An 18,983-nucleotide genomic window follows, 5' to 3' on the forward strand; every position below is an offset into this window, starting at 1 on the left:
GTGGATATAAAGTACTATCTGGAAAACTAGTTGGATATTGACCTAAGATGCTAAGGGGATGAAAATCAGCTGGCGAGCACCTGCCAGACTAAGATGGATATTGATAGATTTTTTTTATTGGGTAAGGGCATCAAAGGATATAAAGAATAAAAGTGGATTAGTGAATTGTATGGATTGTTGGTCACTGAATCAATTGGTGGGTGAATGACTATTCTGGTTCTTAAGTATGTCCCACTGTCATTTAGATAACAAGTACGTTAAACTGGCTGGTACGCATGACTTCGGAAGTAGAAACGAATATTGTTGCGGTGGAAAGAGTACAACAGTATTTTGATACTCCAAAAGAGGTAAGATAAAAATAGTGAGGAAAAAGTATAGAAAACTTCTCCCAGAATCGTGTGAGAAGGTATTGGCAGGTCTGGGTTTATTCTGTAATCTGTTTACAAAATAAAATCTTGTGATTTTGGAGAAAGAATCATGTGCATAAACATATGATCCAGAAATCTCGAAAAGCAGTTGCCATAAATAAGTCATCTTTTAAGTTGTGCATGCATTGGTTTGGAATACAATTTGTGCAAATTATTTTGTTGCTCTCCAATGGGGAGTGTTTTTTAAATACTCAGGTTTTACACAAAGGAGTGGTAGGGAGAAACGCAAAAATAAATGGATATGGTTAAATTAAACAGTAAAATCTCCAGTTGCTTGGGCTGAGTGCAATATTCCAAAGTGCTGGACAAACTTAGCAAGTCATGTAGCATTCATAGCAAGTAAAAAAAACAATCAACAGTTCAGGCCCAAGCCTTCTGTTGGGAATCTGGAAAAACTGATGTACCTGGTATAGGTCAAGGTTGGGGATTAAATATTCCAGGATACTTGTGGAAGAGGGAGGCAAAATGGTAAAAGGGTCAGGATAGATTTGATATTAAAGAATGGGATAACGGCAGTGAAGTGTAAGGATATTGTGACAAGAAAGTGCAACTGTATCTGTTTAAGTAGAGCTGAAAAACAAAGAAGGGTAGAAAACATTGGGAGTTGTCTGTGCTCTTCAAACAACTAGTTAATACAAGGCACAATAGAAATCAAGAATTTGAAATGCACACAAGGTTATTCGAAAATGATGGGGAACTAGGTGACCAGTTCGGCTGCACCACTGTAGGGGATGAATTTGTCCAGATGTTTGACCTGCTAAGAATTTCCAGTTTTAATTCTACAAGGATTATTCAAAAATGTGTTTAGAAAGGATATATGGAAGATGCTTCTGTTGAAGTAAATAATACTCTTTAAAAAATTCTACCTAGGCACGTTGGGTTGTAAAAGAAAATCAACTCCCTCAAACTTGGCCTTCAGAGGGAAAGATAGAATTTGTAAATTATGGACTACAATATAGGACTGGGCTTGACTTGGCCTTGAAGAACATCACTGTATCTATAGATGGAGGTGAAAAGGTTAGTGAGATAAATCTGATCAATTGTAATATTTTGTGAAGTTTGTACTTGTGCTAAACTATTTATTGATTTCAGATATCGATCCTTTATAGCTGAAACTTTAAAATAAGTTTGAGTTTAAAATGATCATTGTTAGGTCTGCTTTGTTCATGAATGAGTGAGTCAGACACCAGACTGAGTCGAAATCAAGGTTCTTTGTTCTTTATTGCCGGATTGTAACACTTGCAACTAACAGTGTTAGTTGGAGAAGGCGCATTCTGCCGTTATCAGCAAGTGGTGTTTTTTATATACCTTAGGATACGTACTTAGTAAATTATCATACCATGACATTGTCCAATGAATAAACTGTTGCTATCCCTCTCTGCTAGCCTCCTGCACATCAATTTGTCATCCCCACTCTTGAGAGTACAAGGTCACAACTGCATCTTGTTACGGCCCAGCACTGGGTGACTCCCTCTACATTCCCAGCTCATGATGTTTTTACCTAACATCATACAACAATAAAGTACAATTGGACGAAATGGTATTCTTTGGTCCTTGCTTCTTGTTACTGGCTGTAACCATATGCATAAATACATAGAGCATTTTTGATTGTCCAATGCAGTTGTTGGAGGATAAAAGTGATTTTTGGGCATCTCTTGCCACTGGTTTCAGTTCCAATGAGTTTCCTGCAGCTTGTCTTAGATTCCACATGAAGGTATATTTTGGATTCATTGAAACTTGAGTGTGCGCCTTGACATCTCCATGACCTATTCTGTGTAAAGGTCAAAACCTTGTGGTTTTGATTCATAGTTAATTTTGTGTCTATCTCTTTAAGAAGGAGTCTTGTTTGTAGTGTTACCATAGTGACTATGGCATAATATGTCGTAATATCTGGGCAGATGAAGAGCTTGCATCGCAATCTTCAACGAACCATTGAGATAATTTTCTTTGAGTTCGTCTTGTATACCTCTTTGAAGTTGAATGTCATTGTCTTTAAATATAGCCGAATGCTTTGTTTATTCGTTATGAAAATCTTAATGCGACTTTGTGCAAAATGTTTGCCCGTTTTACCAACAATTAAAGCTGCATCTACAAAGTTTGGTTTATTGGGATTAATAAGATAGTAATTCAGAATATCATCCTTGCGTTTCCTTGAAGAGGACACGTTTTGAAATTAGGATATATTAGAACCTGGAAAGTGTCGTCCCTACCCTGAAATGGTGCTGTAGGGGATTTATTTGGGGATTATATAGGAAAGAATTTGGTGGTCGATCAGAGTCACAACGTGGAACATAACGGCTGTATGACGGTTTGTACTCACAGAACTTGAAAACAAGATTTATTTTCCTTTATCCCAATCAACTAATTTTGTTCTTTTGCTGACTTGAAGATTATAACAAATCTTGTATTCACTTTTCTTGTTTTCAAGTTTCACTTTTTTCTTGTTTTCAGTATTCACTTTTTTCTTAAGTCTCGTATCTTAACCCTCAAAGCAATAACATAACATGCTCTGAATATGACTATTCTCCTACTTGTTAAACTACTGTTTTTGTTAATGTGGGCAGTATTTCCCCACCAGATGTGTTAATTGATTTAACTGATCAATCCTGACTATTTTTGTAATAGATTGGAATAGTTGGAAGAACAGGAGCTGGGAAATCATCTCTTACACTTGGCCTATTTCGAATAATTGAACCAGCTGCTGGACATGTCTACATTGATGGAATTGATATTGCAAAAATAGGTCTGCATGATCTCAGGTTTCAGATTACAATAATACCTCAGGTAGGCAATTGAACATTTGGGAGTTAATGTTTTGAACTTAAAAGTTTTGTACTATAAATCTTGTAACCAAATGTCATGTAATTAATTGTTAGGATCCAGTATTATTCTCTGGTTCACTTCGAATGAATTTGGATCCCTTTGATAAGTATTCTGACGAGGAAATATGGAGAGCTCTGGAAATGGCCCATCTAAACACATTTGTATCTAGTCTTTCAAACAAATTGTATCATGAATGCTCTGACGGAGGAGGAAATCTGAGGTAAAATAGAAAAATTAAATGTGTTCAAATCATAAATGTTAAGACAAGTAACTTGCTAATTGAGCTTTTTAAAGTAGTTTTCTTTCGACAAAAATGAACTAAAATGTGGATAACAGTCGCAGGATGTGTGAATGATTATGACAGTGGGATCATAACGGATCTACAGGCTGCCCAGGCTCACCAGTTGCCTGACCTTGGAGTATATATTTGTTTGCACCAGGAACGCAGACAGTTTTCAGTTGATAATTTGGCTGGCAGCTGGTCAGCAAGGCCCAGGATGGTGCAGGACTTTTTAAAAATGCGACTGACATATTCCATTCCCTTGATTGCAAATGGCCATCTTTAGAGCACCTCCCAGGAACATCAGATGTTATTTCGATTGAATGTTTGCAAATATTCCAACCTTTAGAAATGGGTACGAGTTGCATTGATGTAAAAATATTCTAGTGTTTAAAATATTTTTAACATAACTGAATAGCTTTAAGTCAATTGAATTAAAAAAGGAAATTGTACTTAAATATCCATTCAAAGGAAAGGATCTACTGGTCTTGAGGCAAATTAAGCTGACGTAGGCTAAGAGGGCAGACTCCCAGTCTGAATGCTCAGGCTGGCAAATATGATCAAGACTACACTTCTCTTGTCAGACATCGAAATTTCCCGAGAGCAAAGCATACCTGAGTGGGATAGATTTCAGTCTGCATTAGGGGTTTTGCACTTTTGCCTAGTTAAATGGGTTAATCCTAGCAGATATGCAACTTTTATGTTATTGCACCACTCAAGCCTCAATTTCACAATCTTGCTGAATTTTTAAAAATCAATTTGCAGAATTTGATTGTCAAGAAGTTGTGTACATTGTCAAGTGATTTCTAGTTGTCTTGTGCACTCAGTGATTAGTAGAGTATAACAGCCACCTAATGTGCTGTCTCGATCATCCATGAGTGCTTGGAGTTTTTTTTTGGTTGTGTTCCATTTAATAAAGTGAACTGTCAGTTGATATATTTTTATAAAATATCAAAGAATGTACTTGATTTACTTTTGCAATTTTTAAAGTGAGTTTGAAACTTTCCCACATTTGCTTTGCCCTGAACCTTAAAAAGCTAGTCACAGGAAGTTTGCAGGAAATGCTATAAAAATGGCCTGTCTCCATCAAGACTACCTACATATTGTCTTATTACCATTTAGCTTGTGCACTTGTTAGTTTAATGTTTTTTTTTTAAATTTCAAATTTTCTCTGATCATGAGAAACATTAGTCGAGGTGAGAAAACATGACAACACAAGGATCAGATGGACTACTTGCCTTTTGGACACACCAATGAGGTCTAGCTTATTGGGTATCAAACAGCCATAAAAAGGATTCAGGAAAATGTTTAATTTTGAAACTGATCAATTCTTAATTTTCACTGCAGCATTTCCCTTAATTTTCTCATTTGGAAGTGGGATAATTTGGGATTTCACCTCTAATATATTGTGCCTTTTCATAAACAGACAAAACTCAATTTATTCAAATAAATACAGGTACTGTAATTCTACATTAAGTATGCACAATGGAAAGAAAAAAAATGATGTCAAAGATCTTAATATTTTCTGATTTCAGTGTTGGACAGCGACAATTGCTTTGTTTAGCACGAGCTCTTCTTCGGAAATCTAAAGTGTTAGTGCTTGATGAAGCCACAGCTGCTGTAGATTTAGAAACCGATAAACTCATCCAGTCAACACTAAGAAACCAATTTGATGACTGCACCGTACTTACAATAGCACATCGTCTCAACACTATTATGGATTATTCACGGTAATTTAACATGAAGCATGATGCATTTTTTTTGTGCACAGGGAATTTGATGGCCATGTATGATCAATTTATCTGAATGATAAACAATACATTTTTCAAGCAATTTGCATGATCTGCAATAACTGCATATTTGAAAAACGTTCTGCTTTCTGGTGCTTTATTTTTAGCAGACTAGTCCACTTGGCATTTTTTCCCACTCCATTCTGGTGGGAAATTTTTAAATTATCCATCTCCACATGACTTAAATTAATCAGATGATTGTTTACTCTAATAAGTTAACTCATTCAAAAAATTGAATAATTTGATAACTGGAAAGTGGGGCCTTTTTTAAAAAAAAAATCAAATCAATTAATTATGAAAGAGAGTAACAAAATCTGTAAGTGTTCAGACAAGCGACCAATATTTTTCTGTTGGCAAGTTGCAATTTCAACTGTACTACTGAGGAAGAATTAAGAACCTAATCTGTGTCTGCAATCCACCTTGTTATTCCTCTGAAGGTAGGTAGAACATGATTATCTAAAATGTTAACATTTAAAATGTACATCAAACCATTAACTCTACAACAACTTGAAGAGATCTTTAATAGAAATTATTTTTTTTAACCAATTATTGAGAATCGCAACACAAGTTTTATCATTACTTTGTACACTTTAGTTGTGTTCTTTTTATATGCACATGTCATCACAGGTACTGTGAAACCCAGTAAGGTACTGCAGTAAGTTGAGGCCCTCTTGTGTCTTTGTTTAATATGTTGTCCAAATCAAACTAAAATTCTGTGACTTGCATATTGTTGTGTGTCTACCTAGAAGCCTTCTAAACGTATCTAGGTAACTCAAGTGCTTCTATTATATCTGCTTCCACCCACTACTCCTGGCAGCCCATTTCTGGGCACCAACCATTCTAAAATATTTGCACTGCACATCTCTCTTAAACTCTCCCTTCACCTTAAACATGTTCTCTAGCGAGTGATGCTTTTTCCCCAGGGAAAATATTCTGACTATGTATCCTATCAATGTGTCTCAAGATTTAATATACCTCTATCAAGCATCACCACTAATTTGTGCAGCTAATTTGTTGTAAACCAGATTTTTTAAATAAAAAGGAAATGGGAGAAAATAATACAGCCAGGTTATTTTTCTGGTGTTTTTCTTAGCAGTTGGGTGAAGATCAAACCAGACAATTGTTTTTCAGGATAACATTACAAGAAATACCAGTATCTGGTAAAGACAGTGTAGTAAGTTGAGAAATCAGTGTTTTGACAATTGTACCATTGATGCTGTTGAATGCTAGTCCACAACAAAAACAAGTTTAAAAATTTGTATTAACGTTCCATGTTGTGAACTGTATTTCAAAACTGAAATTTGGGATGATTTTCCTTTTTCAAAACTTCTGGGGGGGCAAACAAAACACTGGGAAGAATCCTTGGTGGTCAGAACCTTCTGCAGAGAGGTCAAATTAAATGGACTTTTTGAAATTGGGTTGAAAAAGCATGTAATTAAAACAATGTTGAACACCTTCACTAGTGCACAACGCAACCCATAACTCTGTCCTCCCCACCACACATCTAATCCTCCCCTTTTGAGCATGATCAGTTGTCCAGTGGTGATTGACACTGCCTTTTTGAGACACCTGCATTGGAAAGATGATGCTCTTGAGGTTGCGGACCATTATGTAGATTCCCCACAAATTCCAAATGTGTAATTTCTTCAGACACATTAGTAAGGTAAGAAAGATCACTTTTGTGATAGGCTCACAAACAGTTTGTAAGGTCTGATATCTAAAAATAAACTTTTCTTCATAGTGGCGAACTGTAAAGTGGAAAAAAGATGATGGTCCCAAGGACTTTGAGGTTTTGAACATGATCTTTTTTTCTTTGCAGTATTCTAGTTTTGGACAATGGTGAGATTGTGGAGTTTGATACCATACCCAGGCTTGTAAGCAAAAAAGGGACCTTCTACAAAATGGCAATGGACTCTGGCGTCTTGTAGCTTTATTTATATTTCTAGGTTTACATTCAAATGAATGTGTTACACAAACTGTTCAACTTGAATATAAAATCCATTCTTATTGCCACTGTACATGAGTTTATAGTTTTTATAAAAATGCATATTTTCATATACCATAGATGTATATAATTTTTTTGAAGAAAAAATGTCTAAGTTAATTATTTATCAACCGAATGAAAATAAAAGGTGCATTATGGCACTGCACTTATTTTTGACAATTGTATATAATGCAAATGTTTTGAAATCATGAATAAATACATGTGGCAGTATTTGAATCTGTTCTCGTATTGTAAGTAGATCTGCAGGACATAAAGCACAATCATTAGGCAGCTAAGTTCTAGTAGTCAGAGTATATTTTCTACACCAGCTTGTTAGCTGACAACACAGCTGTTGTATGAAACATAGGGCATTGAAACAAGTCCTTAGGGCCCACTTCATCTGTAGCAACTGTAATGCTGTACTGTGCTCATGCCATTTGCCTGTGAAAGGCTTTCATCATCTCTTCGCTGTCCAAGTGGCTTTCAAATGTTATAATATCTGCCTCCTTGGGGTTTCTTCCAAATAATTACACACCCACTCACCCCAAACCTGTGTGCTGTAGTTTTGCGTAGCAGTAGTAACTATCCAACCTCATCGTTTTTTTTTTAAATAAAAATCTCTTAAGGATAAGCTCCAGAGAGAATATTTCCAGTTTCTCCTTGTAACTTCTGCCCTCCATTCCAGGCACAGGGGGAGAGATAGGCTCTTCAGCCCATCGAGTCCACTCTGCCATTTTCCCACTCGGCCCCATTGCTTGGCCTTCTTCCCATAAGTTTTGGTGCCTTGGCTAATCAAGAAATTATTAATAATGTTCTAGGTGTTAAATTTTTTATTAAAAAATCCACTTCTTCAGCATTCTTTTATTGTCACCACATACTTGTAATGTGGCAACCAAAACTGCACACAAACTTTTAGTGCAGTCTAACCAATATTTTGTATGACTAACATGGCATCCCGGACCTTGGCCAGGAAGGAGAGCAAGCAAATGCATTTTTTTTAAAATCAGCCTTGCTGTCATCCCAAGAGCTTCCTGAACATTAATGCTTTTACCGATTGTGTCCTATCAGATGTTCATCTCCCAAAAGGCAATACGTTGCATTTGGGATAAATTTCACTGGCCACCACTCTACCTAATTTACCACCTGATCCAGTTTGTTATCCACCATCACCATTTTGTTTGCATTGTCAGCAAGCTTACTCATCATGCCTCTTACATTCTCATCTCATCCCAATTGCTTTGAATCCCTTTGTCTTTTCCTTCTGGCCCAGCCTAAATGGGACTTGTCAAAAGCTTTTCTAAGCCCATACATCTACTCCCCTGGCTTCATCAATCATCCTGGTTACCAAAAAAAACCTGAATATTTCCCTGCACCAAAAAAAAATGTTGATTATCTCCCACTGACCCTGGACAGAAATCTGGCCCCTCAGTCTCCAGTAATTCCCTACAATTGTTGTAAGGTTTGTGGCATATAATTCTCAGGCTTATCTCAAGCCTTCTGGTACCTTGCTAGAGGCTAACCAAGGTTCAAAAACCTCTCGCTTCCCTTGAATTTTTAAATACATCCTGCCTAATCCTTGGAATTTATCAACCTGAATGTGCTCAAATATTTCTTGACTTGGTTCTTGATACAGTTTAGTTCTGGAATATCTGAAATTCCCTTAACTCACCATTCTCCCTGGTAACCACCACAAGGTTTTTTTTTTAGGATCTTGCTCACAAGCAAGATTACTTTAATACCTTTTCTTCCCCCTCCCCCTTTTCCTGTCTTTCCAGTTCTTTCACCTACCAGTGGTTCTCAACCTTTTTCTTTCCACTCACATACCACTTTGTCATCCCTGCTAGTCAGGGATGGGTTGAGGTGGTGCGTGAGTGGGAAGGGAAGGCTGAGAATTGCTGCTCTAGACCCAATTGTTACAAGTATTTTGCTTGAGAAAAATTGTCATTGGGCCATTTCTTTAGGAGTTATGAAACCGTGCACATAACGAGTCAATTAGGTACGATTAAAACACCCACATACCACCTTAAGCTATCCCTGACTAATCACAGAGCACCTATGGCATAGGGAATACTTAAAATGTTTTGTGAGTGGAAAGAAAAAGGTTGAGAACCACTGACCTACGCAGCCCTGCCTTTCCTCCCCCTCATTGCTGCTGTTCCCTCCCTCCCTCCCTTCTCCACCTATCATCTTCTGCTCTGCGAACCCTCCCCCCCCCCCCCCCCCAACTCTTTTATTCTGACACTGGCATTTTCTCATACTTTGATGAAAGGCTCAAGCCCAAAATGTCAGTTATGTATCTCTGCTTTTGCTACACAAAGGACACTGTTTGACCTGCTGAATCTCTCCAGCATTATGTTTATACTGGGGCCTTATAAACTGCTTAAGGCGGTATGTGAGTGAAGGGGGCAGTTTGAAAACTGCTGATGCAGAGGGTTATAGCCCCACCTTGTGGGGAAAATGAGTTGCTGCTATGCCTCTTTGCTTTTCCAATCTCAGTCTCTCCATTCTGTCTCCTTTTGCAACATGCTTTCCCTATCTGTCCATTGTCTCCTTTCACACAAAGTAATTATGTTAATTTATGTAAAAATTTTCACAGATTTTTCCTACATTGCTGTCTAAAAAAACATTAATACATGTTTGTCTTGAGGTGTTGAAAAGACCGGCTGAGTTCCAGCATTTTGGTGTTTTTTTTAAACTATAATCACAGCGTTTGTAGACTTTAGTGTTTCAACTTAGCATTTTATACAGTTCAGCTTCTTTTTTTAAAGAGCACAGCTTTTTAAAAAAAATCAAATGTTTGAAATCTGAAATAAAAGCAGAAGAATGCATCAGGAAAGGCAGCATCTGTGGAAAGAAAGTTAATATTTCATGCACCAGTGTTTTTTTTTAAATTTTACCTTAACCAATCTCATTGTAACTTAAAATTCTCCAACCCTAACAATATACTTATGAAGAGAATGGGAGATCGCTTTGTTGTGCACCTCAGCTCTGCTGCAATAGAGTGGATTTCCCAGTGGCCACCCTTTTCAATTCCTTGGCCCATTCCCTTGTTGACAAGTCTGTCCATGGTCTCATGCACTGCCAAATTGAGTCCACCTACAAATTGGAGGAACAACACCTCTTCTGTCTGTGCACCCTTCACCTAGATGACATTCACATCGACTTCTCTGATTTCTGTTTAAACCATTGTCCTCTTCGCTTTTCCCCCAGTTTGCATGCGCGTGCTTTCTCCCCCAAACCCACCACTTGCACCCAATTAACACCTTTTGTTGATCTGTATTCTCCACCTTGCCAGTCTTCAGTCTTTATTCTGACATCTTCCTGTTCTTTGCTTATTCCATGAAGGGCTCAGGCCTGAAATGTCACTAATATTTTTAACCATGGTTGCTGTGAGACCTTCTGAGTTCCTGTAGTATTTCTTTTTTTAAAAATATTTTATTTTTGATTTTCATAGACTCAAAATTCAGTAAACAATTCAATCTTTCCAACATTCAAATGTATATACAGTTTGTATTTATCCCCTTTCTCTTCCTCCCTCCCAATCTCCCTCCCATACACAGTTGGAAATAGTCAATTAATTTATACTGATACAAATGCCAGTGGAGCCAATGACCCCCTACAGAAATCTAGGAAGAAGAAAAACCTAAAGATTAAAAATTAAAAAGAAAGAAACTCAAAATAAAACTAAAACAACTGGAAAGAAAACAACCTGTCTGCACCATGTCCTGTTTTGTTAGTCACACTCATTTCCTGGGAACAGATTGTTATAGTATCCCTATAACGGGGTTTGGTGGGAGGGTTTGGTGGGAGGGGGGGGCTGCGAACTATCTAAATGCCAATATATTTCAAGTAAGGTTGTCACACTAATTAATGTTTTTTCCTTAGATTGTATGTGATTTTATCCAAGGGAATGCAACTCTGCATTTCTATATTCCATCGTGTGGTATTTAGTTGGGAGTCAAATTTCCATAAAATGGCTATTGTCAAGGTGATCTTCATGAACAAAATTTGGTATTTGGTCAGTCTAGACTGCACTTCTCCAATATCTCCCAGAAGGTACAACTCTGGATCCTGTGGAAAATCCACTTTTGTAATTTGTTTCAGAATGTCCTTCAGGCCTTCCCAGAAGGATCTCATCTTTGTACATAGGTGGAGTGGACAAAGGTTCCAATCTCCACACTACACCTTAAGCTCTGAAATTTCAGGCTTTGATTTGTGTAATTATTGTGGTGTGAGGTACAGCTGGTAAAAGAAATTGTATTGGCATTGAAGACTCCAGTCACATTATCCAGACACGAGTATTGCCACTACTCTTCAATGATTGTCCAAGTCCGACTCTCACCTTTCCCTCGTCCTGTGTAAGCCCGGCTTCAGGGCCTCACTTTGGAATATGTAATACATATTAAGAGAGAAATTTACACACATTCCCCTGTAGAATTAGAATCTCCACATTACTACATCGAGGTAGGGTCATGGATGGTCCCAATTTTTCCCTTAAGAATGATTTGCAGATAGCAGAAGAATGTTCTTTAGACAAATTGTATTTGTTCTTCAACTACTCAAATAAATAAGATGCCCCTGTTTGTAACAATCCTTGCTACACCTGATCCCCTTCTGGCACCAGATGTCCAGGATTTTATTACCCAGAGTTGAGGGTATTAAATTATTGTGGGTCAAGGGCATTTTGGAGGATGTCCCCACTTCCATCCAATATAAGGTTTTACTCTTTTCCATGTCTGGAATATGTGCTTTAGGATGGGATTATCTGTTTCTTTTGTGAGTAATTTGCAAAGAATATATGAATTCTTTGTCTTTCTCTTCACCTACTGAGTGTAGTCCAATTTGTACCCACAAAAGGAGGGCTTCCTCAACGAGTGAGGCAAGAAACCTCACCTGGGTGGCCCAGTCATACTTTTTGAAATTGGGTATTTTAAACCCCCCCCCTCCAAGTTATCCCATTCCAATCTTTCCATGGAGATTCTAATCACTCTCCCATTCCACAGAAACGTTCTGACACAGTCGTTGAACACTTAAAAAAAAATGCTGAAATGGCTAACGATTGGAAAAAATATTGGAGCATTGGCATCACCTTCATTCTACCCATCAATGTTATGGGCAGTGCCCTCCATCTAACCAAGTCCTCCTAATCTTCAGAAGTAAAGGGAGAAAATTAAGTTTGTACAAATGTTGTAAATTTTTATCTACTTTAATCCCCAGATATTTAATGCCGCCTTGCGGCCATTTGAATGGACTTCCTTGTTGGTTGTGCCCATAATCCCCGTTAGTCAAAGGCATTATCTCGCTTTTGTCCAAATTTACCTTGTACCCTGAAACCTTTCCGTAATTCTCCAATGTGGTCCTCAGTCTGGTCAACGACCCCAAACCCCTGGAGTCTAACACATCGTCAGCAAAAAGGTTGTTTTTTTGTTCCACTTGGCCCACCTTGAACCCCTTTATGTCTGAATCCCGATGAATGGCTTCTGCCAGCAGCTCCATGGCCAGTATGAATAGCGATGGAGACGTGGACAGCCCTGTCTACTTGACCTGCCCATTTGTAATAATTTTACTACAAACCTGGGGTTTGAGGTAAAATTAATTAATGTTTGTCCCAATCCAAATTTCTCTAGCACCTTGAACAAAAAAACCCACTCTTCCTGTAGCATTTCTGTGTTTTTACAACAAAGTGTCTGCAGACTTTCATATTTCACTCAATACACGTAGAAATCATTCTATAGGATTATCACAATATTGTAATGTGTTCATATCACTTTAGTTGTGGTTTAATTCATTATTTGTGTCGTTGCAGCACGAGGCTATGCTCTTGAATCCCATGCTTGCTTAAATGAGATAAACATTCCAAATTCCTTGTCATGTATTAGCTCATTTGCTGCCTTAAACACCATCGACATGAGGTGCATGTGGGCATGTACTTAAATATTTATCTACTTAAATATCCATGTTTACTGTATCATGTTTGATCTCTCAAAATTCAAACACCTAAATCATATTTCTCCTGTGTGAATTCTATATTTTAAGAAAAAGAATCTTGGTTGTATATGACATGTGTGTAGCCTGACAATGTAGTGTTTGTAGACTGACAATGTCATGTATGTAGCCTGACGATGTGTATGTAGCCTGACGATGTGTATGTTGCCTGACGATGTGTATGTAGCCTGACGATGTGTATGTAGCCTGACGATGTGTATGTTGCCTGACGATGTGTATGTTGCCTGACGATGTGTATGTAGCCTGACGATGTGTATGTAGCCTGACGATGTGTATGTTGCCTGACGATGTGTATGTAGCCTGACGATGTGTATGTAGCCTGACGATGTGTATGTTGCCTGACGATGTGTATGTAGCCTGACGATGTGTATGTAGCCTGACGATGTGTATGTAGCCTGACGAGGGCGTGCATGTTGCCTGACGAGGGCGTGCATGTTGCCTGACGAGGGCGTGCATGTTGCCTGACGAGGGCGTGCATGTTGCCTGACGAGGGCGTGCATGTTGCCTGACGAGGGCGTGCATGTTGCCTGACGAGGGCGTGCATGTTGCCTGACGAGGGCGTGCATGTTGCCTGACGAGGGCGTGCATGTTGCCTGACGAGGGCGTGCATGTTGCCTGACGAGGGCGTGCATGTTGCCTGACGAGGGCGTGCATGTTGCCTGACGAGGGCGTGCATGTTGCCTGACGAGGGCGTGCATGTTGCCTGACGATGTATCTGAAATCTGCATTTCGCCATTCTGGATTCTAGAATTTTAACCCTCACACACGTTTCTTGCTCACTTTCAAATGGATGAAACTGTTTTCTGTCCCGGGCTGGGGCTCCTGTCAAGCAAACGTTCATTGTGAATGGCCCTCACCCCCCCCCCCTCTCCCCCCTTCTGTGCGCCTGCGCAGGGCCAGGGTCTTGTGGACTCCCGCTGGAGGCCCAGGTTCCGCTGGGTGGCGTCGTCGCGGGCTGTCTTCCCTATCCGCCCCGCCTCCCCCACTTGCAGTCGACCAACCCGCAGGCTCCTGTGGCAGCGCATGCGTGCAGGGCAGGGGCAAAGGTGGCAATGGCAGCCACGGGGTGGGGGCTGGCGGTCCTGTTACTGACAGCGCTGAGTGGCCGCCTCTCTCGAGGCGAGGATATCGTGCTGGGATGCGGGGGATTCGTGAAGTCCGATGTGGAGATTAATTACTCGCTGATTGAGGTGAGCGGGGCCGGGCCGCGCCGGGCGGGTGCTGTCAGTCACTCCCGGACCGGGGAGGCGGATCCAGCCCCTCTAGCCGCCTTAACGGGACCGGGGGAGGGAGGTTCAGTGATGAGGGCTGAGGTCACAGCGGGTGGAACCAAGCCCTTTAGGATGTTTAATTGCATAATGACCAACTGAAAAACCTCACAAAGATAAGCGTATACAGAGCCGTTGTCATACCCACACTCCTGTTCGGCTCCGAATCATGGGTCCTCTACCGGCACCACCTACGGCTCCTAGAACGCTTCCACCAGCGTTGTCTCCGCTCCATCCTCAACATCCATTGGAGCGCTTACACCCCTAACGTCGAAGTACTCGAGATAGCAGAGGTCGACAGCATCGAGTCCAAGCTGCTGAAGATCCAGCTGCGCTGGATGGGTCACGTCTCCAGAATGGAGGACCATCGCCTTCCCAAGATCGTGTTATATGGCGAGCTCTCCACTGGCCACCGTGACAGAGGTGCACCAAAGAAAAGGTACAAGGACTGCCTAAAGAAATCTCTTGGTGCCTGCCACATTGACCACCGCCAGTGGGCTGATAACGCCTCAAACCGTGCATCTTGGCGCCTCACAGTTTGGCGGGCAGCAACCTCCTTTGAAGAAGACCGCAGAGCCCACCTCACTGACAAAAGACAAAGGAGGAAAAACCCAACCCCAACCAACCAATTTTCCCTTGCAACCGCTGCAACCGTGTCTGCCTGTCCCGCATCGGACTTGTCAGCCACAAACGAGCCTGCAGCTGACGTGGACTTTTTACCCCCTCCATAAATCTTCGTCCGCGAAGCCAAGCCAAAGAAGATCCTGGCACATTGCATTTGTTCAACTGGCTTAAAAATGTTTTGCCCCTCATTTTCGTTGACACCCAACATCTGATGCCTCTCATGTCAGTGTCCAATGTCCTGGTGAAATCTTTCACTGAGTTGGTCACTTGGCTCTTTTAAGCTGCAGCAGCTGGGTAACCCTCCTGGCACCCAGGTGCCATTGCTGGGGTGAAGGTGCTGGAAGCATAAACTGCAGGGGGATCCCACCCCGTGATGATGTGGTAAGTGATGTGTCAGGCACTCACAGGAACTATCGGTAAGTCTCCCACCCCCACCCCACCCACATCCACCCCACCCACATCAGCTGTCAGTCGCCACCCCTGTCAGTCACCGCCCCACCGATCAGTCACCACCCCCACTGTTGAACAACACCCACCCGGTCAATCGCGCACTCCCCATCAACGACATCCCTCTGCGAAGTAGAGTGGCATTTGCAGCAGCGGCAGTTCGCAGCCCGCTCTCCTCTTCCCCTTCCCCGCCCCATGGCAGTGACCTCTCCCCATCATGGCAGCAACCCCTACCCCTCACCGTGGCACCAATCCCTCACTCACTGCATCAGTGATCCCTCTCTTCCTGCCCCCGCAGCAGCGATCTCTATTCCCCCCCACGAGGGCAGTGACCTCTCTTCCCCTCACCCCCCCGCAATTGGCAGGCACTTCAGCCAGAGTTTTCCCTGTGATGCCAGCGTTCAAGCTTTGACATCATTGGATTAACTGAGTCAGCCATTTACCTGTTCAAGGTGCCTGTGAATGCAACCTAGTTAAGTTTAACTTGATTCCCTGACTACCTGGCTGAACGGTTGGACTCTTTCTAACTGCCGCATGAGTGGGTCGCTAACAGGGCAAATTACCTGATTAACCCCATTTTACACGGCAGTTTGAAAGGGACTACTGACTGCATCAAGATCAGCAGGGATGAAATCCCAGTGTGAATGCAGAAAATGAATTTTCATTGACGTGTTTCACTTCATGGTTTTTTTAATTTTTGAAGTGCACTTAAAATATGTCAGAAAATCTTAAAAATAGGTTATATCTGTTGTGATTTCTAGGCATAGAAATACAATAGCACACAGAGACATGGTGCTTCATTCATTCTTTATTACAAAACTAAAATGGTTCCCTGCAGCACACTATAAAATATAAATATATATTAATGTGATGATGTCATATGCATGCAGGCATATATTCACAACACTCTTCCCCCTCTCTCACAAAATAAATGCTTCATGAAAATAACCAGTTATACTAAACTACGATAACTATGTGGTACCCTTGGACTTACACCACAACCTAAATGTTAAGTCACTGTACATACTTAGGCTTTCTAGCGGACGTCTTTCCCTTTTTGATCTTCTTGGCAAGGTAGAATCTGCCGAGAGACTTTGCGACTTCTCCAAACTCTGGCTTTTTGGGCAGTACCTCTTCGGTTGGTGGCAACATCTGAATGTGCTTCCGATAATGGTTAACCAAACCCAGGAATGACTGCAATTCAGCTCAATTTGTTGGGTAGGGTACCAATAGCTTCGATATCAGCGATATCTATTCAAACTCCTTCACTACTAATTGTAAAGCCTAAATATGTTACGGAAGGTACCATAACTACACACCTGTCCTGGTGCAGATGGACGTTAGCTTGTTACAATTGGGTTAGGACCCTTTCTAAGTTAGATAAGTGCTCTGAGTCATCTTGATCTGTAATTATGATGTAATTGAGGTAGCATCGTACATTTATGCCATGCAAAAATTTGTTCATGACCGTTTGAAATATTGCCGGGGCTGCTGATATTCCATTTGGGTATAGGTGAAAAACCCCGAATGAATATTGATTGCTACATATTTCTTTGAGGCCTTATCCAATTCAGTTTGCTGATATGCTTGTGATAAGTCCAGCTTTGTGAATTTCTTTTCCCCATTCAGGGCCTGGAACAATTCCTCTGCTTTGGGCATAGGATGTTCAGGTATTTGTAGAGCCTGATTAATAGTGACACCAAACATTCGAATTTCTCCATTGGCTTTTTGCACTGGCACGATGGGAGCTGCCTAATCACTGTATTGAATTCTTTCCAGGATTCCTTCATTTTACCAATCTATTTAAGTTCGGTTTCAATCTTTCCCTTTATTGCAAATTGCACTTATAGAACTTGGGTTCATCACCTCATTTCAAGTGCAACTTAGCATGACTCCTTGGATTTTCCTCAGGCCTTTTTGGAAAACCGTATGATACTTTTAAGCACTTGTTCCATTTTTTGCCATGGCCTCATCCTCCAGTCATTACGGATCTAATTTACATCCAATCTAGTTGACTTTGTGATAATCAGTTTCTTCCAAACAATACTGTCCCCTTGGTGACTACCAAGTAGAAGGGTAATCTGTTCGGTGTTTGTCCTTTATATTCCATGTTTACCTTGACACAGTATTAAGACCCATATGGTGACTAAGGTCTTCGGTTGAACTGTCACCTACAGGCAAGACATCAATAAGATTGAATGAGTGCAGAGACGATTTACAAGGAACCAATGGAGCTAGGTGTAGGTTCCGTAAATAAGAAAAATTGATGTTCGTGCCACTTAGGAATATGGTGTGTTGTTCCTCAGGTTTACATAACATTACTTAAGACAATAAAAGTCCTAAAATATGGATTGCTTGGGGATTAGATTGGTCCAGATTTTTGGATTTTCCAGATTCTCGGGCAGTATTTTTAAAATTCAAATTTAAGCATAATAAACAGGTAAATGTTGATAGTTTATTAACGAAATTTTTTTTCATCTAAAATGCAAGATACAAAAAAAATTAGTTTTCTCACATTTCCACGACTTGTCGCTGCTGTGCATATGCAGCGCTTACGCAGGCACGCAAAGGCTGATTCTCAGGTGGTCTGGATTTCTGGAATCTGGATGTTCAGACTTTTACTGTATCTATTACTTTAACCTTGATAACAGATCCTGACAAAATATTTCTACCCATGGATGCTGTCTGACCTGCTGAGTTTCTCTATCATCTCAATTTTTGTTCACAGTTCCAGCATCTGCAGTTTTAGTGTTTCTCTGCTTGATTCCTATCAACATGTAAAAAAAATCGGTGGGAGTTTGTTTGTTCTGTGTAACTTGACTTTGTTTTAATCCTTTTTGACCAGTAACATTATTTGAATTCCCTCTAAAAATTTACACTATGAGGTGTAATGATAATATTCCAGCCCATTTGAATTCATAACCACTATTCCATGAGGTTTTTTTTTCATGACTGATTATAATCTTTTTGTGATTTCTGTACTTTAGTTCCTAACCTCTCTGATCCCCCATCGTTCTTAGCTCTTCTGATTTCCCCTTGTCCCTAGCTTCTCGTCAGTAAGACAATTCCATGATAATTGTTATTCCTCAGTGGATGTCTTCTAATTTGTGTACAATGAACTTAAGTTATCCTTTCCCTCATTTGGCTTCCGTCGACGTAGTGCTTACTAGCCCGAATTGGCTTCCTGTCAGGCACTGATGTGATTTAAAAATCATCTTATTCTCAATGCATCCATGTCCACCTCTGGAGCTCCTGCAGTTCTGCCAAATTCTAACCTTTTGCACAATCCATAATTTTCCAATGATTTGCTATTGGTGGTAAACAAAAAAATTC

At 40.4% G+C, this 18,983-nt stretch overlaps 2 protein-coding genes across 4 annotated transcripts in view; both read left to right on the forward strand.

Annotated features, from left to right (window-relative positions):
• The window catches only part of abcc1 (ATP binding cassette subfamily C member 1 (ABCC1 blood group)), an 81,993-nt gene extending 74,457 nt beyond the window's left edge, over window positions 1-7,536 (forward strand). For both annotated transcript variants that reach the window (XM_069905671.1, XM_069905672.1), the window contains 6 exons: window positions 246-347; window positions 1,299-1,445; window positions 3,054-3,212; window positions 3,305-3,471; window positions 5,067-5,261; window positions 7,141-7,536. In XM_069905671.1, coding sequence (XP_069761772.1) covers window positions 246-347; window positions 1,299-1,445; window positions 3,054-3,212; window positions 3,305-3,471; window positions 5,067-5,261; window positions 7,141-7,249 — 879 coding nt within the window. In that variant the 3' untranslated portion in view covers window positions 7,250-7,536. The remainder of the gene's footprint in view (window positions 1-245; window positions 348-1,298; window positions 1,446-3,053; window positions 3,213-3,304; window positions 3,472-5,066; window positions 5,262-7,140) is intronic.
• Window positions 7,537-14,329: 6,793 nt separating this feature from the next.
• nomo (nodal modulator) overlaps window positions 14,330-18,983 on the forward strand; it is a 68,858-nt gene continuing 64,204 nt past the window's right edge. The window contains exon 1 of one of the 2 annotated variants that reach the window (XR_011347494.1): window positions 14,330-14,501. Coding sequence is in view for 1 of the 2 variants with exons in the window: in XM_069906643.1 (XP_069762744.1) it covers window positions 14,364-14,501 (138 nt within the window). In the remaining variant the exon portion in view is untranslated. The remainder of the gene's footprint in view (window positions 14,502-18,983) is intronic. The other variant, XM_069906643.1, reaches the window with a different exon arrangement.

Source organism: Narcine bancroftii, chromosome 12 (assembly GCF_036971445.1).
Source record: "Narcine bancroftii isolate sNarBan1 chromosome 12, sNarBan1.hap1, whole genome shotgun sequence".
Classification (NCBI taxonomy): Eukaryota; Metazoa; Chordata; class Chondrichthyes; order Torpediniformes; family Narcinidae; genus Narcine; species Narcine bancroftii.